This window comes from Hypanus sabinus, chromosome 7 (assembly GCF_030144855.1).
Source record: "Hypanus sabinus isolate sHypSab1 chromosome 7, sHypSab1.hap1, whole genome shotgun sequence".
Classification (NCBI taxonomy): domain Eukaryota; kingdom Metazoa; phylum Chordata; class Chondrichthyes; order Myliobatiformes; family Dasyatidae; genus Hypanus; species Hypanus sabinus.
In genome coordinates this window covers 78,223,697-78,246,168 of record NC_082712.1, presented here as the reverse complement: position 1 = coordinate 78,246,168, position 22,472 = coordinate 78,223,697, and the positions used below count along the sequence as shown (strand labels likewise).

The following is a 22,472-nucleotide window of genomic DNA, read 5'->3' as shown; positions in this document are numbered from 1 at the left end:
CTTCACCTCTCCCACTAGAAACCCCTCCTTCTGCTGAATCCTGTCTGCACTCCCTCTGCAAGTACAGTGGATTCCGGTTAACTGGGCCGTCAATCAATTGAGGAAGCCACTTATTTGGGACAACTCTTAAAGAACAAAAACAAATCAAGGCAATAGCTGTGATTCCCTTTGTTTATTTGGGACACTATGCAGCTTATTTGGGACAGGAGACTGTTGCCAAATAGTTTCTAACAGTTAGACACAACACCATGCTTAGAGCAACAGTTTTTAAATAGCCTCAGCTGCATGTGTTTGTTTCGAAAAGCAGTGATTTTTGTCACTGATATTTGGTGAGAAAGAAGCAGTAAGACAAATCAGAACTCCTTTGCTCCCTGTGGTTTCAAACATTCAGGCTTAGAAATGCCAGAAACAGCCAGGAGTGAAAATGAAACAATTTCACTACTGCAACAAGTGAGGACCTACAAAGAATTTAAAGGTATCGACAGTCATCTTGAATTTTACAATGAAAATGAAGATTTGCAGGATTCAGTCATCAAATGCATTGTGCGAGGGTAGTCCATTATCTGCACTGTGCTGATATTGTTCATTCATGGTCAATCGAAAGAACACGGTAGTGTACATTGGATAAATTCCTACACCGATAACTATTAGGAGCTTAAACACAGCTTTATAGTACTGCAGTAGCATTGAAAGTGTTCTAATTTCAGTTAAGTACATAATTTGTTACTCAGTTAAAAGTTAGCTTGTCTTTTTTTATACCTTTTTAACTATTTCCACAAAACTTCAGATAATTTGGGCAGCCACTTAACTGGGCCAAAACGTGCTGCTCCCAATGTGCCCCAGTGAACTGGAATCCATGAAATATCTTTACGATGACGCACGGGAATAACGTCCGTGAAGGAGCCAGGATTGCATCTCCAGTGGCGCAGGGATGAGGAATGTGAGGGGCTGGGTGAGTGAGCACAGTGGGGGCTCCAGTTCCATGGGGTTGGAAATACTGGGAATCTAACACAAATCCGAACGGCACGAGGGTACACGTTATGGAAGGCCATCTCCCCGGACCATGTCTCCTCTAAGACTTCAAGTCCCATCTCTCAGTGGGCTTGTTTCCCAAAATGGCATCCACCTGGGCGACAATTTGCGGAGTCAGTTGACTGAGAATCTAGGTGGAGAAGGAATGAAGATACGTTAGTGCATAAAGGGGCAATAAATGGAGAAAATAAACAATTAAACAACCCACCAATGACTCAAACCACCGGCACGTTGGTCAGGCGAGAACGGAGTGCCAACCTGAAAACTGAGTGACTCAAACCACCTCGTCTGGTCATTAGTCTTGTGGAACAATCACTGTGAGAGCAGCTGTTGGTTCAACAGGGCTTGGGTGAGGACAGGCAGAGGCCAGGTAAGTTCATTCCTTTTGAACTTACTTACAGAGTCTCATCCAACTCCAGAGAGGGTGGGGGGGGGGGGTGTCTACAGGGCCGGTCTTCTGTTCTGGGTGGCAGGGGTGGTATTTCCGGGAGACTCCCAGCCTCCCCAGTGGCCACGTCTGCACCAGGTACGTCGAGATGCAGCTCCTTAGAGACCATGTTAGTTAATTAGTCAATAACCTTTGGCTTGTTAGGGAAAGTGAAGCCATGATAGACAGGAGCTACAGGGAGCAGTCACCCCAAGGTGACAGGAGACAGATAAATGGAGACTGTCAGAATATCAGATTGTGGAGAGCACCCCCGTGGCTGTCCCCCTCAACAATAAGTACTCCACTTGAGTACTGCTGGGGGGGTGGCGTGGAAGAGAACCTACCTGGGGGAAGCAACAGCCCCTGTGCCCCCTGCACTGAGCCTGGCCCTGTGGCTCAGAAGGGTAGGGAACTGGGGAGGGTGGCAGCAGTGATACGGGACTCTGTTGTCAGGGGGCAGATCGGTGATTCTGTGGATGCAAAAAGCAAACACGGATGGTAGTTTGCCTCCCAAGTGCCGGGGTCCGGGAAGTTTCTGTATGCGTCCACAATATCTTGAAAAGGGAGGGTGATGACATGGCACCAAGGGCATAGGAAGAAAAAGGGGGGAGGTTCTGAAAACAGAATATAGGGAGTTAGGAAGGAAGCTGAAAAGCAGGACCTCAAGCGTAGTAATGTCGGGATTGGTGCCTGTGCCACGTAACAGTGAGGATAGGAATAGAATGAGGTGGCAGATAAATGTGTGGCTGAAGAATTGGAGCAGGGGGCAGGGATTCAGATTTCTGGATAATTGGGACCTCTTCTGGGGCAGGTGGGACCTGTACAAAAGGGATGGGCTGCACTTGAATCCGAGGAGGACCAATATTCTTGTGGGCAGGTTTACTAGAGCTGTTGGGAGTGGTTTAAACTAATATGGCAGGGGATGGGATCCAGTGTGATAGAGCTGAGGATGAGCCAGCAGGTTTACAAGTAGATGATGGGTGTAACGTGAATGTAAGGAAGGACAAGCCAATGACTGGGTACAAGTACAGACAGAGCAAAGTGCTAATTTGTCCCACGGGGCAAAATTCAAAAGGGCAAAGAGGTGCTGAATTTAAATTCGTATAGCGTTCGGAATAAGGTGGTTAAACTCATTAGAGATTGGTCAGCATGACGTTGTGGGCATCACCGAGTTGTGGCTGAAAGAAGGCCAGATTTGGGAGCATAACATCAAAGGATATATTTTGTACTGAAAGGACAGGCAGGAAGGCACAGGCGGTGATGGCTCTGTTAGTAAGAGATGGAATTACATCTTTAGAAAGAGGTGACATTGGGTCAGAGAATGTTGAATCTTTGTGGCTGGAGTTAAGAAACTGCAAGGGTTAAAAAAACATTATGGGAATCATATACAGACCTCCAGATAGTAGCCAAGATGCAAAGGGAGCAGGAAATGGCTTGTAATAAAGGTAACATCACAATTGTAATGGGAGAATTCAATGTACAAGGGGATTGGGATAATCAGGTTGGTGTCAATTGCAAGAGAGGGAATTTGTTGAATGACTATGAGACATATTTTTTAGAGCAACTAATTCTGTGTCATTACTGGAAAGATACCGGCATGGATAGCAGAATGGCTGACAGGCAGGAGGTAGCAAGTGGAAATAAAAGGGGCCTTTTCGAAAGGCAGTGTCCATTATTAAGGACCTCCAGTACCCAGGCCATGCCCTTTTCTCACTGTTACCATCAGGTAGGAGGTACAGAAGCCTGAAGGCACACACTCAGCGATTCAGGAACAGCTTCTTCCCCTCTGCCATCTGATTCTTAAATGGACATTGAATCTTTGGACACTACCTATTTTAAAAAAATATTAGTTTTTAATATAATATTTCTGTTACTGCATTTTTAATCTACTTGATATATGTAATTGATTTACTTGTTTATTTATTACTAATATTTTAATTTATTTTTTTTTCTCTGCTAGATTATGTACTCCATTGAACTGCTGCTGCTAAGTTAACAAATTTCACGTCACGTGCCGGTGATAATAAACCTGATTCTGATTTTCTGGTTGGCTGCTGGTGACTAGTGGTGTTCCTCAGGAGTCAGTATTGGGACCGCTGCTTTTCAGATTGTTTGTCGATGATTTGGATGGCTTTATGGCACAGTTTGTAGATGACACAAATATAGGTGGAGGAGCAGGTGGCGCTGAGGAAGCAATGTGAGTGCAACCAGGACTTAAGACAAATTGGAAGAATGGGCAAAAAAGTGGCAGATGGAATTCAGTGTTGGGAAATATATGATGATGCAGTTTGGTAAAAGGATCAATAGTGCAGACTATTATCTAAATGGGGAGAAGTTTCAAACATCGGAGGTGCTGAGGGACTTGGGAATCCCTGTGTGAGACTCCCAGAGGTTAATTTACAGGTTGAGTCTGTGGTAAAGAAGGCAAATGCAATGTTGGCATTTATTTCAAGGGAAATAGAATATACAAGCAAAGAGAATGCTGAGCCTTTGTGAGACACTAGTCAGGCCACACTTGGAGTATTGTCAACAGTTTTGGGCCCCATATCTCAGACAGGATGTGTTGTCATTGGAGAGAGTCCAGAGGAGGTTCATGAGGATTCCAGGAATGAAGGGGTTAACACATAAACATATTGAATGTTGAAAGGACTAGATAGGGTGGATGTGGAGAGGACATTCCTTATGGTGGGGTATCCAGAACTAAAGGGCACAGCCTCAAAGCTGAGGGACGATCTTTTAGAACAGAGGTAAGGAGGAAATGTTTTAGCCAGACGGTAGTAAATCTGCGGAATGCTCTGTGGAGGCCAAGTCCGTGGGTATATTTAAGGCGGAAGTTGATAGTTTCCTGATCGGTCAAAGCATCAAAGGATATGGTGAGAAGGCAGGCGCGTGGGGTTGAGTGGAGTCCGGGTCCAGGAGTGAGCGTCTCCTGGGTGGTTGGGTCCCTGATGATGGACGCTGTGACAATGTTTCGTGTGGATGTGCTCAATGGTGGGGAGGACTTTACCCATCATGCACCAATTTATAAACCAATTACCATTCTTTACTAGCAACATACACTCAGTGGCCACTTTATACAGAACCTCCAGTACCTAATAAAGTGGACACACAGTGTATGTGGTTAAATGGTCTTCTGCTGCTGCAGCCCATCCACTTCAAGGTTCAATGTGGGTTGAACACCATCTATGGGCGGGGGATGGTGGAAGGAATTGTTACCATCTCAGGTCGAGACAGCAACAGGACTGAGAGGGCAAAGAGGAGATGGTCTGAATAAAGAGGTGAGGAGTCCCCTCTCACCCCCCCCCCACTGATCCCATCTGTCCATCATGTCTGCACTCGGTTCCAAGCGCCACCTTCCTCTATCAGATCCCACCATCTGCAGCCCTTTGTCACCTCCACCTCTCACCTCCCAGCCTCTGTCGTTGTTCCTACTCTCCCCTCCTCTATCTGCCCATCTCCCCTCGTCACCTGGGTCCACCCATCACCTCCTGCCTTGGTCCCTTTTCCCATTCTCCCCTTCTCCATCAGCCCACCACCCATCACCTCCCAGTCTCTGCCACTCTCTTCACCCCTCGTCCCCAAGCTGACTCCATCTGCCTCTTCCCTTCCTCCCCCAACACCTCCCAGTCTCTGCCTCTCTCTCCACCCTTCCATCCTCAATCTGACTCCATCTGCCTATCCAACCTCCTTGTCGGGATCCACTCCTCACCTTGCCAGCTCCCACCTCACTGGGTCTCGTATGCGCAAGAGGCCCTCTGTGGGCTTTTGAGTGTGCAAGCGTTTTATTTCAGCAGGCCAAGTTCATAGCTCCCGCTAAGTTGTCTGATGTGTTCCGTCACTACCATGACTCAGTTAAAGCATTAATTACATTGTTGTTCTTGCCCCGGGGATACGGAATGCTGACTCCCTCCCTCTGTGCTCTCAGTCCTGAAGAAAGGTCTCAACCCTAAATGTCTACTGTACGTTTCCCCCACAGATGCTGCCCGACCGACTGAGTTCCTGCGGAAATGGTGTCACATACCGTCAGGAGATACTGTGGCAAGTTCAGCTCAGGAAGACCTTAGGAAAGGAAAAGGTTTGGAGTTGGAATTCCAGTACAGCTGAGCTTGGAAATCTGGGAAGGAGGAAGAGGAGGTGCCAGGATTGTAGGGGTGCAGAGGGTTTGGAAGATTGGTGAGGGCTGCAGAGGTTGCATGGGGAGGAAGTGGTTGGGTATGGTGTGTCAGACTGCATGGTGGGAAATCAAGGCCAGATTGAATATGTGTGTAGGGAAGTGAGAAGAGTGGGCTTGAGTTGGGGGACGGAGGTGATCTGCAAGTATGTTGTCTCTGGTTAAGATCCTGAGTGAGCCATTTGGTCCCACACAATGTCGTTACTCTGGAAAGGGTGCAGAAAAGATTCACCAGGATATTGCCAGGACCGAAGGGGTTGAGTTGTAAGAGAGACTTGATCGATTGGGCATTTATGTGTATTTCCTGGAATGTAGGAGGTTGAGCAACAACACCTCTAGAGGGTTGAAAGATGTGTAACTTGGACGGTTGATGGTTGGGTTGAGTTGTTCCCCGATCCTGGCAATTTACTTGCAAATGTTTCGTCACCATGTGAGGAGACATCGTCAGTGTACTGTTTACGGTGTGTCCTCCAAATGCTTGGCCTTTATATACTTTCCAATCAGCTGATTGGATGTCATTCCCCAAACTCAATTGTGATGCAGGGAGGAAATCTCGTCACTGATTGGCTGTGGGGCGGACTTCACGCGTTCACTCTCCACGCTTCTAGGAATTCTCTTGCAGGCCACGTGTTTGCTTGTGCCATGACTTCCACTGATGCCCGGTTCAATTTGTGCCACTCTCGATTTTCAGGGGTGGAGACCAGAGAGAGCTGGTCATGGCGCTTCACAGCCTGTTGATGCTCATGGATCCTTGTGGATAGCTTTCTCCCAGTTTGGCTGACATAGTATTTGCACAAATTGGGACATGGACAAGCAGATATGGACATTGTGTAGGTAGGAGTTTCTGTTTTTTAAAATTTACTTTTCAGCTGGTTAAGCACAGTATTGTGGGCTGAAAGGCCTGCTCCTGCGTAATGCTGTTCTATGTTCTATGTCCTAATGCAGAATGAAGTGTAAAAGCTACCGGAAACATGCAGTGCAAGTAAACAATAAAGTGCAAGATCATAATGGGGTAGATTGTGAGGTCTAGAGTCCATTTTATCATCCTAGAGGTCCATTGAAGAGACTGATAACAGTGGGATAGAAACTGACCTCGAGCCAGATGGCATGTGCTTTCAGGCTTTTATATCTTCTGCCCGGTGGGAGAAGGGAGAAGAGAGTGTCCGGGGTGGGTCTAGTCTTTGACTATATTTATCACAATTCTTACAGGGCATCTGGACAGGTGTGAGGATCGGAGAGGCATTTGGACAGGTGTGTGGATCAGAGAGGCATCTGGACAGGTGTGTGGATCGGAGAGGCATTTGGACAGGTGTGTGGATCGGAGAGGCATTTGGACAGGTGTGAGGATCGGAGAGGCATCTGGACAGGTGTGAGGATCGGAGAGGCATTTGGACAGGTGTGTGGATCGGAGAGGCATTTGGACAGGTGTGTGGATCGGAGAGGCATTTGGACAGGTGTGTGGATCGGAGAGACATTTGGACAGGTGTGTGGATCGGAGAGGCATTTGGACAGGTGTGTGGATTGGAGAGGCATTTGGACAGGTGTGTGGATCGGAGAGGCATTTGGACAGGTGTGTGGATCGGAGAGGCATTTGGATGGGCGCGAGGATCGGAGAGGCATTTGGACAGGTGTGTGGATCGGAGAGGCATTTGGACAGGTGTGTGGATCGGAGAGACATTTGGACAGGTGTGAGGATCGGAGAGGCATTTGTACAGGTGTGATGATCAGAGAGGCATTTGGACAGGTGTGTGGATCGGAGAGGCATCTGGACAGGTGTGAGGATCGGAGAGGCATTTGGACGGGTGTGTGGATTGGAGAGGCATTTGGACAGGTGTGAGGATCGGAGAGGCATTTGGACAGGTGTGTGGATCGGAGAGGCATTTGTACAGGTGTGTGGATCGGAGAGGCATTTGGACAGGTGTGTGGATCGGAGAGGCATCTGTACAGGTGTGATGATCAGAGAGGCATTTGGACAGGTGTGTGGATCGGAGAGGCATCTGGACAGGTGTGAGGATCGGAGAGGCATTTGGACAGGTGTGAGGATCGGAGAGGCATCTGGACAGGTGTGAGGATCGGAGAGGCATTTGGACAGGTGTGTGGATCGGAGAGGCATTTGGACAGGTGTGTGGATCGGAGAGGCATTTGGACAGGTGTGTGGATCGGAGAGGCATTTGGACAGGTGTGAGGATCGGAGAGGCATTTGGACAGGTGTGATGATCAGAGAGGCATTTGGACAGGTGTGTGGATCGGAGAGGCATTTGGACAGGTGTGAGGATCGGAGAGGCATCTGGACAGGTGTGAGGATCGGAGAGACATTTGGACAGGTGTGAGGATCGGAGAGGCATCTGGATGGGTGTGTGGATCGGAGAGGCATTTGGACAGGTGTGTGGATCGGAGAGGCATTTGGACGGGTGTGTGGATCGGAGAGGAATTTGGACAGGTGTGAGGATCGGAGAGGCATTTGGACAGGTGTGTGGATCGGAGAGGCATTTGGACAGGTGTGTGGATCGGAGAGGCATTTGGACGGGTGTGTGGATCGGAGAGGCATTTGGACGGGTGTGAGGATCGGAGAGGCATTTGGACAGATGTGAGGATTGGAGAGTGACAGGTGTGTGGATCGGAGAGGGACAGGTGTGTGGATCGGAGAGGGACAGGTGTGTGGATCGGAGAGGCTTGGGGGGATATGAGCCAAATACAGGGAAAGTTGACTAGCTCAGGTTGGTTGGCATGGATGAGTCGGGCCAAAGGGCCTGTTTCTATGCTGTATGACAAAATTGATCTTTGATCTCAGTCTTGCTCCTCAAAGATCCAAAAATCTTTCAGCCCCTGTTTGAAATGCATTCAGTGACTCATGGATAGAGAATTCCAAAGATTCATTGTGCTCCGGGTGAAGAAATTTTTTCCCTCCACAGTGCTGAAGGTCTGTCCTCTCACTCAACTCTTACCCCTTGTTCCAGATGCCCCAGCCAGCAGGGGCATCTCCCCTCCTGGCCGCGTAATCGCTGACTCTCGCTAACCACGCTACCACAGCTGTGTTGGGGAAGGACCCACATCCAGATGATCTCTCCTTGGCCCTCGCCAGTGTGGGCCGCGTAGGACACTCACCCGAACGGCACCGAGGTTCTCGCGCAGCTGGACCACGCCCGACACGCCCAGGAGGACCGAGCTGACCGATTCGTTCCTTAGGCACCACGCTGAGGGGAAGGCAGAGGAGAGGGGGCTGTCAAACATCGGTAGAACCTCACTCACGGGGGCCACTGAACCGCGGGGTCTTCCTGCAGTAGCTTAGGAATGAGTCAGTCTCACAAGCCCAGCTCTTCCTGAGACCCCGGAATCCCAGCCTCACCCACTGTCATAATGGACTGACTGCTTCCCTTTGTACACGATCCCAAGGGATCCGCTCACTACATACAACTGCATCTATTCCCATTGCACTGCCTGCAATCCCACTGGATGATGATCTTTCCCACTCCCTCCACACAATCCCAGATTAAACCAGTAGACGATTCCTATTTCCACAAGCACAGGACCTCAGTGGATCAAATCTTTTCCCATTCAATCCAAGACTCCGGAATCCCAGGATAACAACTGCCTTCCCATTTGCAGAATCCCAATGGGCCAACATCGCCTCTCTGGTGAGTGGCATCTAACAGATACTGGAAATCTGAGGCAGATACAGACGCTGGCCCATTGAGTTCCTCATTAGTGTGTCCGTCCTTCCAGCATCTGCATCCCCTTCTGCCCCCTTTTAGGACCACTCATAGGTCAAACTGTAACGGTGCACCCACCCCCTGACTGGCAGCCCACATGCTGACCCGCACTCCCCCACCCCTCGTGTCGAGCCCAGACTCACCGATCGCCAGCTGAGGCAGGGTGCAGGACAGACTGTCTGCGATCGGCTGCAATTCCTTGAGCTTGCACTGCTGTGATTGGCCTTCCTTGCTGGCGATCTTGTCCTTCAGCCACTCGTAGCCCTGCAGGAGAGGGCAGCACTGACTGGTAGACAATATTTCTCTGACCTTTCACCCTGGCCCTGGTCCAATCCGAAAGATTGGCAGAGATGGAGCATTACCCTGTATCTCAGCCACTTCTTTCTTACAATCCGCTAATGGTTAGATCCTCATTTTTGGGATCTTCCATTTTAATACCATATTCCTAAAACTTTAACAAAGAAATATTATCATCTTTGTGCATTCTTGTCCTAGAAGCTTTCAGAGAGCAGGACTCCTTCTCCAGGGACACCTGGGCATGGACGGAATTCTGGAAATGCCGTAGGCAGCTGGTTCATGCAGAACTCTCGATTGCTCAATGACGACCACCTTGGCCAGGCCCAGGAACAAACTGAGCAGGAGACCCCCAAGTGATCCAGCTCTGCCTCCGCGTTGGGTGATCAGGAGTGTGCTACTGAAGTGCGGCAGAACCTGAGGAGAAGCCCCTTTGGAGACTGAAACAAAGTGATGGGAGAGTGTAGAGGGAGCTTCACTCTGTGTCTGACCCCGGGAGTGTGTGATGGGACGGTGTAGAGGGAGATTCACTCTGTGTCTAACCCTGGGAGTGTGTGATGGGATGGTGTGGAGGGAGCTTCACTCTGTGTCTGACCCTGGGAGAGTGTGATGGGACAGTGTAGAGGGAGTTTCACTCTGTGTCTGACCCCGGGAGTGTGTGATGGGACGGTGTGGAGGGAGCTTCACTCTGTGTCTGACCCTGGGAGAGTGTGATGGGACGGTGTAGAGGGAGTTTCACTCTGTGTCTGACCCTGGGAGTGTGTGATGGGACGGTGTGGAGGGAGCTTCACTCTGTGTCTGACTCTGGGAGTGTGTGATGGGACAGTGTAGAGGGAGTTTCACTCTGTGTCTGACCCTGGGAGTGTGTGATGGGACAGTGTAGAGGGAGTTTCACTCTGTGTCTGACCCCGGGAGTGTGTGATGGGACGGTGTGGAGGGAGCTTCACTCTGTGTCTGACCCTGGGAGTGTGTGATGGGACGGTGTAGAGGGAGTTTCACTCTGTGTTTGACCCCGGGAGTGTGTGATGGGACAGTGTAGAGGGAGCCTCACTCTGTGTCTGACCCCGGGAGTGTGTGATGGGACTTGGTAGAGGGAGCTTCACTCTGTGTCTAACCCCAGGAGTGTGTGATGGGACAGAGGGAGCTTCACTCTGTGTCTGACCCCGGGAGTGTGTGATGGGACTTGGTAGAGGGAGCTTCACTCTGTGTCTGACCCCAGGAGTGTGTGATGGGACAGTGTAGAGGGAGCTTCACTCTGTGTCTGACCCTGGGAGTGTGTGATGGGACAGTGTAGAGGGAGCTTCACTCTGTGTCTGACCCTGGGAGTGTGTGATGGGACAGTGTAGAGGGAGCTTCACTCTGTGTCTGACCCTGGGAGTGTGTGATGGGACAGTGTAGAGGGAATTTCACACTGTGTCTGACCCTGGGAGTGTGTGATGGGACAGTGTGGAGGGAGCTTCACTCTGTGTCTGACCCCAGGAGTGTGTGATGGGACAGTGTAGAGGGAGCTTCACTCTGTGTCTGACCCTGGGAGTGTGTGATGGGACAGTGTGGAGGGAGCTTCACTCTGTGTCTGACACTGGGAGTGTGTGATGGGACGGTGTAGAGGGAGCTTCGGTGTCTGACCCTGGGAGTGTGTGATGGGACGGTGTAGAGGGAGCTTCACTCTGTGTCTCACCCTGGGAGTGTGTGATGAGATGGTGTAGAGGGAGCTTCACTCTGTGTCTGACCCTGGGAGTGTGTGATGGGACAGTGCAGAGGGAGCTTCACTCTGTGTCTGACCCTGGGAGTGTGTGATGGGACAGTGTAGAGGGAGCTTCACTCTGTGTCTGACCCTGGGAGTGTGTGATGGGACAGTGCAGAAGGAGCTTCACTCTGTGTCTGACCCCGGGAGTGTGTGATGGGACGGTGTAGAGGGAGCTTCACACTGTGTCTGACCCTGGGAGTATGTGATGGGACAGTGCAGAGGGAGCTTCACTCTGTGTCTGACCCTGGGAGTGTGTGATGGGACAGTGTAGAGGGAGTTTCACTCTGTGTCTGACCCTGGGAGTGTGTGATGGGACAGTGTAGAGGGAGTTTCACTCTGTGTCTGACCCGGGAGTGTGTGATGGGACAGTGTAGAGGAGCTTCACTCTGTGTCTGACCCTGGGAGTGTGTGATGGGACAGTGTAGAGGAGCTTCACTCTGTGTCTGACTCTGGGAGTGTGTGATGGGACAGTGTAGAGGGAGTTTCACTCTGTGTCTGACCCCGGGAGTGTGTGATGGGACGGTGTGGAGGGAGCTTCACTCTGTGTCTGACCCTGGGAGAGTGTGATGGGACGGTGTAGAGGGAGTTTCACTCTGTGTCTGACCCTGGGAGTGTGTGATGGGACGGTGTGGAGGGAGCTTCACTCTGTGTCTGACTCTGGGAGTGTGTGATGGGACAGTGTAGAGGGAGTTTCACTCTGTGTCTGACCCTGGGAGTGTGTGATGGGACAGTGTAGAGGGAGTTTCACTCTGTGTCTGACCCCGGGAGTGTGTGATGGGACGGTGTGGAGGGAGCTTCACTCTGTGTCTGACCCTGGGAGTGTGTGATGGGACGGTGTAGAGGGAGTTTCACTCTGTGTTTGACCCCGGGAGTGTGTGATGGGACAGTGTAGAGGGAGCCTCACTCTGTGTCTGACCCCGGGAGTGTGTGATGGGACTTGGTAGAGGGAGCTTCACTCTGTGTCTAACCCCAGGAGTGTGTGATGGGACAGAGGGAGCTTCACTCTGTGTCTGACCCCGGGAGTGTGTGATGGGACTTGGTAGAGGGAGCTTCACTCTGTGTCTGACCCCAGGAGTGTGTGATGGGACAGTGTAGAGGGAGCTTCACTCTGTGTCTGACCCTGGGAGTGTGTGATGGGACAGTGTAGAGGGAGCTTCACTCTGTGTCTGACCCTGGGAGTGTGTGATGGGACAGTGTAGAGGGAGCTTCACTCTGTGTCTGACCCTGGGAGTGTGTGATGGGACAGTGTAGAGGGAATTTCACACTGTGTCTGACCCTGGGAGTGTGTGATGGGACAGTGTGGAGGGAGCTTCACTCTGTGTCTGACCCCAGGAGTGTGTGATGGGACAGTGTAGAGGGAGCTTCACTCTGTGTCTGACCCTGGGAGTGTGTGATGGGACAGTGTGGAGGGAGCTTCACTCTGTGTCTGACACTGGGAGTGTGTGATGGGACGGTGTAGAGGGAGCTTCGGTGTCTGACCCTGGGAGTGTGTGATGGGACGGTGTAGAGGGAGCTTCACTCTGTGTCTCACCCTGGGAGTGTGTGATGAGATGGTGTAGAGGGAGCTTCACTCTGTGTCTGACCCTGGGAGTGTGTGATGGGACAGTGCAGAGGGAGCTTCACTCTGTGTCTGACCCTGGGAGTGTGTGATGGGACAGTGTAGAGGGAGCTTCACTCTGTGTCTGACCCTGGGAGTGTGTGATGGGACAGTGCAGAAGGAGCTTCACTCTGTGTCTGACCCCGGGAGTGTGTGATGGGACGGTGTAGAGGGAGCTTCACACTGTGTCTGACCCTGGGAGTATGTGATGGGACAGTGCAGAGGGAGCTTCACTCTGTGTCTGACCCTGGGAGTGTGTGATGGGACAGTGTAGAGGGAGTTTCACTCTGTGTCTGACCCTGGGAGTGTGTGATGGGACAGTGTAGAGGGAGTTTCACTCTGTGTCTGACCCGGGAGTGTGTGATGGGACAGTGTAGAGGAGCTTCACTCTGTGTCTGACCCTGGGAGTGTGTGATGGGACAGTGTAGAGGAGCTTCACTCTGTGTCTGACCCTGGGAGTGTGTGATGGGACAGTGTAGAGGGAACTTCACTCTGTGTCTGACCCTGGGAGTGTGTGATGGGACAGTGCAGAGGGAGATTCACTCTGTGTCTGACCCTGGGAGTGTGTGATGGGACAGTGTAGAGGGAGCTTCACTCTGTGTCTGACCCTGGGAGTGTGTGATGGGACAGTGTAGAGGGAGCTTCACTCTGTGTCTGACCCTGGGAGTGTGTGATGGGACAGTGCAGAAGGAGCTTCACTCTGTGTCTGACCCCGGGAGTGTGTGATGGGACGGTGTAGAGGGAGCTTCACACTGTGTCTGACCCTGGGAGTATGTGATGGGACAGTGCAGAGGGAGCTTCACTCTGTGTCTGACCCTGGGAGTGTGTGATGGGACAGTGTAGAGGGAGTTTCACTCTGTGTCTGACCCTGGGAGTGTGTGATGGGACAGTGCAGAGGGAGATTCACTCTGTGTCTGACCCTGGGAGTGTGTGATGGGACAGTGCAGAGGGAGATTCACTCTGTGTCTGACCCCGGGAGTGTGTGATGGGACAGTGCAGAGGGAGCTTCACTCTGTGTCTGACCCTGGGAGTGTGTGATGGGACAGTGCAGAGGGAGATTCACTCTGTGTCTGACCCTGGGAGTGTGTGATGGGACAGTGCAGAGGGAGATTCACTCTGTGTCTGACCCCGGGAGTGTGTGATGGGACAGTGCAGAGGGAGCTTCACTCTGTGTCTGACCCTGGGAGTGTGTGATGGGACGGTGTAGAGGGAGCTTCACTCTGTGTCTGACCCCGGGAGTGTGAGATGGGACAGTGTAGAGGGAGTTTCACTCTGTGTCTGACCCTGGGAGTGTGTGATGGGACAGTGTCGAGGGAGTTTCACTCTGTGTCTGACCCGGGAGTGTGTGATGGGACAGTGTAGAGGAGCTTCACTCTGTGTCTGACCCTGGGAGTGTGTGATGGGACAGTGTAGAGGAGCTTCACTCTGTGTCTGACCCTGGGAGTGTGTGATGGGACAGTGTAGAGGGGATGTCACATGCTGGACCCTAAAACCAGAGAAGGGTCTGAGATCAGTTCTGCTGGATCTTCAGATCTGTTCCAGGTCAGATGTGATTTACCTGCAGTGAGGCCCTGGAATATTCCGGAATGCAGTCTTCATACTTTCCAGTGATCAAGCCACAAGCCAGCGGGGAGTAGGTGACTGTGCCGAGACCTGGAGAAACACAGAGATGTACAGAGACAGGAGGGTCAGTGGGAGGGAGGGGAGAAACAGGGTGGGAAGAGGGAGAGAGAGAAGGGGAGAGGGAGTATTGGAGAGGGAAGAAGCCTCGACACTCACCAATCTTGTAGTAAAGCTCGGGGAGATGTGCCTCCACCGTGTCTCGATTGAAGAGGTGATACTGGGACTGCTCACAGACAGGTGGGATCAGGTTGAACTGCCGTGCGATGGAGTATGCCTCCTGTGGAGAGGCACGGAGTGGGTCAGGAGACAGAGTCAGCAACCGCATCGCAGCGTGACTATTCCTTACTCCCTCTCAACCTTAACCCCCTTCCTGCCTCCCCTCTCTTACCCCTCCAACCCCTTCCTGCGTCACTCCAAATTTAACTCCTGCACCCCCTTTAATCCCTCGCTGTCCTCTTTCAAATCTTAACCCCTTCCTACCCTCTCTCCAACTCGCCCCCTGCCCCAACTTTATTTTCTTTCTGGGAGCTTCCAACTTTAACCCTTTCTTGCCCCACCCTCTCTTTGTGTCCCATTTTGCCCCTCATCGCCGCGAACATCTCACCCACATCTATAGGATGGCAGGGTGTTTACCGCCCCTGACCTGTGCCTGCACCTGTCTCCCATGAGAAGGTAAGGGCGGTGAGGCAGGGGGTGGATCGGGGAATAGAGTCCAAACCACAGGGTGGTCTCCATCTCCTAGAGGTGGGGGCCAGGGTCAGAGAGCAGCTGCCTTCCGACCCTGTATAACGGAGTAACCATGGGCTTGGACTTCGGAATCGGTCGATGTGCCGAGACTCAGTGAAAAGCTCGTCTTGCGTATTGTCCATTACAGATCAGACCATTACACATTGCATTCCAGTAGAATCAGCATAGAGTGTAACAGCCACAGGGAAAGGGCAGCGCAGGTAAACAATAAGATGCGAGACAGACTGTGAGGTCAGGCGTCCATCTTGTTGTACAAGAGGTTTGTTCAGGGCCTTAAAACAGCGGGATGAGAGCTGTCCGTGTGCCCACTGGTCTTTCAGGTTTTTGTGTCTTCTGTGCGATGGGGGAGAAGAGAGAATGTCCGGGGTGGGGGGTGGGGGTCTTTGATTACGTTGATTGCTTTACCGAATCAGCAAGAGGTTCGGAGCAAGTCCTGTACGTCCAGAGAACACACACAATGCTGGAGGAACTCAGCAGGCTGGCAGCATCTACGGAAGTGAATAAGCCGTTGATGTTTCAGCCAAGTCCCTTCCTCAAGACTGGAAAGGAAGGGGGAAGATGCCAGAATAAGAAAGTGGGTGGGGGAGGGGACAGAGGGTAGCTAGAAGGTGACAGGTGAAGCCAGGTGGGTGGGAAAGGTCAAGGGCTGGAGGGGAAGGAATCTGACAGGAGAGGAGAGTGCACATGGGAGAAAGGGGAGGAGGAGACCCAGGGAGGTGACAGGCAGGTGAGAAGAGGCAGGAGCCCAGAGTAGGGATTAGCAGAAGGGAGAGGGGGAGGAAATCTTTTTTACCGGAAGGAGAAATCCATATTCACCTCCACCTGGCATCCCCCTCCGTCTCCCTTTCTCCTCTGTGTGCGTGTGTGTGTGTGTCCGTGTGCACCCATGTGAGTGTAAACTGTGTGTGTGTGTGTGTGTGTGTGTGTGTGTGGAGTTTGCACTTGGGTTTCCCTCTGGTGCTCCAGTTTGCTCCCACATCCCACCCACGTGGGGGGTTGGGGTTGGTGGGGTTAATTGGCCACTGGAATTGACCCCCTAGTGTGCAGTTAAAGGATCAAATCTGGAGGGAGTTGTTGGGAAGGTGGGAAGAGTGAAATCGGGAAGGTTGCTATACGGACCAAACTCAACTTGGATGGGCATCTTGGCCGGCATAGATTTGTCGAGCCAAAGGGCCTTCTTCTGTGACTCAGAACTGAACTCATTATGACCTAGCACCTTTCTGCTTCCCTGCACTGCACTCTCTCATTTGCTGTAACACTTTGTTCTGCATTCTGTTATCGTTCTTCCTGGTTCTAACCCGGTGATACTTATGAACAGTATGTGGTAGGCGAGATATACATAAAGTCTAAAAGAGTCGATATCAGACCACTGGAAAAAGATGCTGGAGAGGCAGTAACGGGGACGGACTGGATCAGTACTTTGCATCAGCCTTCACTGAGGAAGACACTTGCAGTGTGATGGAAGTTCTAGGTGTCAAGGGGCAGAGGTGAGTCCAGTTGCTGCTACTCGGGAGAAGGTCCTTGGGAAACTGAAAGGTCTGAAGGTAGATAAATCACCTGGACCAGATGGCTTACACACCAGGGTTCTGAAAGAGGTGGCTGAAGAGATTGTGGAGAGAATGGGGTTGACAGAGAAATGGATCAGCCATGATGAAATGGTGGAACAAACTCAATGGGCCAAATGGCCCAATTCTGCTCCAAAGTCTTGTATTCTAAGATAAGCTTTTCACTGTACCCCATTACATGTGACAATATTAAGTGAAAACCAACAGCAGGATTAGTGTGAATGGGTACTTCCTGGTCAGTGTGGCCTCAATGGGCCGAAGGGCCTGTTTTAGCTCCATGATCTGCTGAAGTCACTCACCATGATCTCCACTGCTCTCCACCGAGACGTCCCCCAGTACATCGCCTCGCCTTGGTTTATTAGAAAAGTCATGGCCCGGACAATCTCTACGGAAACAGACAGGTCTCGCAGTGAGGACTCCCTCGTTGACGGAGCATGGATCAGTCTTGCCCCCCACAACCCGTCGATCAAACACACCGCTGGCGCTGCCTCTCTCTGCCCGACCCGCGACATCTGAAACCTAAACATGCAGAAGATGCAGGAAACCGCTCAGCAGGTCGGGCCGCGTCTGTGGAGAGAGAGAAGCAGGCCACAGCTCAGAAACAGGCCTTTTGGCCCATCGAGCCCATGCTGACCTTCAACCACAGTGTAGCAGCTGACATGATGCTGGTTCAGCTCAGGGCCTTCCGGAGTTCTGGTCAATTCCGGCGCTGTACCTCCTCCCCGGGATATATGTGGGTATATTCCCCAGGTGCTCTGGTTTCCTCCCAACGTCCAAAGACGTACTGGATTAGCGAACTGGTTATTGTAAATTGCCCTGCGGTTCGGTTAGGGTTCTCCGGGGGTTTTGGGGCAGCATGGTTCGAAGGGCTGGAAGGGCCTATTCCACACCCCCCCAGGAGAAAACTAATCTGGTGTTTGCCAAGCCCAAATGAAGCCATTCCCTAAAAACATGACGGGAGCACACAGAATCGGAACTAAGGCAAGAGACTCTGTCCACAAACAAGAGTAATGTAAACTTAATCTATTACTTTGTAGAAAATGCAAATAAATAAGCATTCCCATTGATTTCTGACCCCCCCAGATTCTCTCCCGACCCACACACTCATCAATGTTTGTGCCATGTAGTTTGACGTGGGTGATCGCGGTCTTGACCGTGAGTGTTTTTGGTAAATGTTTCTACAGAAGGGGTTTGTCATTGCCTTCCTCTGGGCAGCGGCTTTACAAGACGGGTGACCCCAGCCAATATCAACGAGAGATTGTCTGCCTGGCATCAGTGGCCACATAATAGAACATAGAACAATACAGCACAGTACAGGCCCTTCGGCCCACAATGTTGTGCTGACCCTTAAACCCTGCCTCCCATATTAAATTCCTCCATATACCTGTCTAGTAGTCTCTTAAACTTCAGTAGTGTATCTGCCTCCACCACTGACTCAGGCAGTGCATGCCACACACCAACCACTCTCTGAGTAAAAAACCTTCCTCTAATATCTCCCTTGAACTTCCCTCCCCTTACCTTAAAGCCACGTCCTCTTGTATTGAGCAGTGGTGCCCTGGAGAAGAGGCACTGGTTGTCCACTCTATCTATTCCTCTTAATATCTTGTAGACCTCTATCATGTCTCCTCTCATCCCCCTCCTCTCCGGAGAGTAAAGCCCTAGCTCCAGGACATGTGATATGCACCGGCTGCTCATACGATCATCCTCCACCTGCTCCAATAACCCTGCTCAGTGGGAGTGGGGGCTAATCAGGAGCTACACCTTGCCCATGGGTGACCTGCAGGCCAGTGGTGGGAAGGAGCACCTTATGCCCCCCCTTGGTAGAGACGTATCTCCACCCCACCACCCACACAGACAATTTAGAGAGGCTGATTAAACCACTCTTTATCTTGCTCACCACTTGCTGTTTTCATTTCAGATTTCCAGCGTCTGCAGGCTTTTGTTGTTACCTTAACCAGGAGGACCCAGCTCCTACCCCACCGTCGCGTGACCCCTCACTCACGAGGGTGAAAGGAAGCCAAACCAGACCCCAGTCTATAACTACCTTCCACGAAGAAGACTCTCGACCGGGGAGCAGAGCTTCCTGCGGGTGAAAACGTCCATGTGTGAGTATAGAACCAAGTATTGTGTGAACACTATCTCTCCCTACACTGGCTGGATCGGGGTGGGGGGGGGGGCAGTCTCCTCATGGAAGGACGTCCCCCACGAAATTCCAGTTGTAGATTAATAAATAAGCAGGAACACATGAATACAGCCACAACCACAGGAACACACTCACCAAACACCCCACACTCACCACAAGCCTCACACTCACCACACACCCCACACTCACCCCACACCCACCCCACACCCACCACAAGCCCCACACTCACCACACGCCCCACACACCCCACACCCCCCACACTCACCACAAGCCCCACACTCACCACACGCCCCACACTCACCACACACCCCACACTCACCACACGCCCCACACTCACCACACACCCCACACCCCCCACACTCACCACACACCCCACACTCACCACACGCCCCACACTCACCACACACCCCACACTCACCACAAGCCCCACACTCACCACACACCCCACACTCACCACACACCCCACACTCACCACACGCCCCACACTCACCACAAGCCCCACACTCACCACACACCCCACACTCACCACAAGCCCCACACTCACCACACACCCCACACTTACCACACGCCCCACACTCACCACACACCCCACACTCACCACAAGCCCCACACTCACCACACACCCCCCACACCCCCCACACTCACCACAAGCCCCACAATCACCACACACCCCACACTCACCACACACCCCACACTCACCACACCCCACACCCCCCACACACCCCACACTCACCACAAGCCCCACAATCACCACACACCCCACACTCACCACACACCCCACACTCACCACACCCCACACCCCCCACACACCCCACACTCACCACACACCCCACACCCCCCACACACCCCACACTCACCACACACCCCACACTCACCACACACCCCACACCCCCCACACACCCCACACTCACCACACGCCCCACACCCCCCACACACCCCACACTCACCACACACCCCACACTCACCACACACCCCACACCCCCCACACACCCCACACTCACCACACACCCCACACCCCCCACACACCCCACACTCACCACACACCCCACACCCCCCACACACCCCACACCCCCCACACACCCCACACTCACCACACACCCCACACCCCCCCACACACCCCACACTCACCACACACCCCACACCCCCCACACACCCCACACTCACCACACACCCCACACACCCCACACCCCCCACACACCCCACACCCCCCACACACCCCACACTCACCACACACCCCACACCCCCCACACACCCCACACTCACCACACACCCCACACTCACCACACACCCCACACTCACCACAAGCCCCACACCCCCCACACACCCCACACACCCCACACTCACCACACACCCCACACTCACCACACACCCCACACCCCCCACACACCCCACACTCACCACACCCCCCACACACCCCACACTCACCACACACCCCACACCCCCCACACACCCCACACTCACCACACACCCCACACCCCCCACACACCCCACACTCACCACACCCCCCACACACCCCACACCCCCCACACACCCCACACTCACCACACACCCCACACCCCCCACCACCCCACACCCACCACACACCCCCACACCCCCCACACACCCCCCACTCACCACCACACCCCACACTCACCACACACCCCACACCCCCCACACACCCCACACCCCCCACACACCCCACACTCACCACACACCCCACACCCCCCACACCCCACACCCCACCCACACACCCCACACCACCACACACCCCACACCCCCCACACACCCCACACTCACCACACACCCCACACCCCCCACACCCCCCACACCCCCCCACACCCCACACCACCACACACCCCACACTCACCACACACCCCCACACTCACCACACACCCCACACCCCCCACACACCCCACACCCCCCACACCCACCACACACCCCCACACCCCCCCACACACCCCACACCCCCCACACACCCCACACCCCCCACACACCCCCACACTCACCACACACCCCCACACCTCACCACACCCCCACACCACCCCACACACCCCACACCCCCCACACACCCCACACTCACCACACTCACCCCACACCCCCCCACACACCCCACTCACCACACCCCACACTCACCACACACCCCACACCCCCCACACACCCCACACCCCCCACACACCCCACACACCCCACACTCACCACACACCCCACACTCACCACACACACCCACACACCCCCACACACCCCACACTCACCACACACCCCACACTCACCACACACCCCACACACCCCCACACACCCCCACACCCACACTCACCACACACCCCACACTCACCACACACCCCACACACACCCCACACACCCACACACACCACACACCCCACACTCACCACACACCCCACACTCACCACACACCCCACTCACCACACCCCCACACACCCCACACTCACCACACACCCCACACCCCACCACACACCCCACACACCCCCACACACCCCACACTCACCACACACCCCACACTCACCACACACCCCACACTCACCACACACCCCACACCCCCCACACCCCACACCCCCACACCCACCACACACCCCACACCCCCCACACACCCCACACCCCCCACACACCCCACACTCACCACACACCCCACACTCACCACACACCCCACACCCCCCACACACCCCACACTCACCACACACCCCACACCCCCCACACACCCCACACTCACCACACACCCCACACTCACCACACACCCCACAACCCCCCACACACCCCACACACACCCACACACCCCACACCCCCACACACCCCACACTCACCACACACCCCACACTCACCACACACCCCACACTCCCCACACACCCCACACCCCCCACACACCCCACACCCCCCACAACACCCCACACTCACCACACACCCCACACTCACCACACACCCCACACTCACCACACACCCCACACCCCCCACACACCCCACACACCCACACCACCACACACCCCACACCCCCCACACACCCCACACCCCCCACACACCCCACACTCACCACACACCAACCCCACACTCACCACACACCCCCCACACTCACCACACACCCCACACTCACCACACAGCCCCACACTCACCACACACCCCCACACCCCACACTCACCACACCCCCACACACCCCACACTCACCACACACCCCACACCCCCCACACACCCCACCTCACACACACCCCCACACCCCCCACACACCCCACACCCCCCCACACACCCCACACTCACCACACACCCCACACTCACCACACACCCCACACCCCCCACACACCCCACACTCACCACACACCCCACACCCCCCACACACCCCACACTCACCACACACCCCACACCCCCACACACCCCACACACCCCCGACACCCCCCACACACCCCACACACCCCACACTCACCACACACCCCACA

General features: G+C 53.5%; 1 protein-coding gene across 1 annotated transcript in view; it reads right to left on the bottom strand.

Moving 5' to 3' along the window:
- Nucleotides 1-1,054: 1,054 nt before the first annotated feature.
- Nucleotides 1,055-22,472, bottom strand: part of LOC132397485 (voltage-gated potassium channel subunit beta-3-like) — a 47,874-nt gene continuing 26,456 nt past the window's right edge. Inside the window, exons 2-8 of the mRNA XM_059976314.1 lie at nucleotides 18,958-18,996; nucleotides 17,213-17,298; nucleotides 14,758-14,878; nucleotides 14,537-14,631; nucleotides 9,484-9,604; nucleotides 8,736-8,824; nucleotides 1,055-1,162 (exon numbers count right to left, since the gene is read on the bottom strand). Of these exons, the coding sequence (XP_059832297.1) occupies nucleotides 1,073-1,162; nucleotides 8,736-8,824; nucleotides 9,484-9,604; nucleotides 14,537-14,631; nucleotides 14,758-14,878; nucleotides 17,213-17,298; nucleotides 18,958-18,996 (641 nt within the window). The 3' untranslated portion in view covers nucleotides 1,055-1,072. The remainder of the gene's footprint in view (nucleotides 1,163-8,735; nucleotides 8,825-9,483; nucleotides 9,605-14,536; nucleotides 14,632-14,757; nucleotides 14,879-17,212; nucleotides 17,299-18,957; nucleotides 18,997-22,472) is intronic.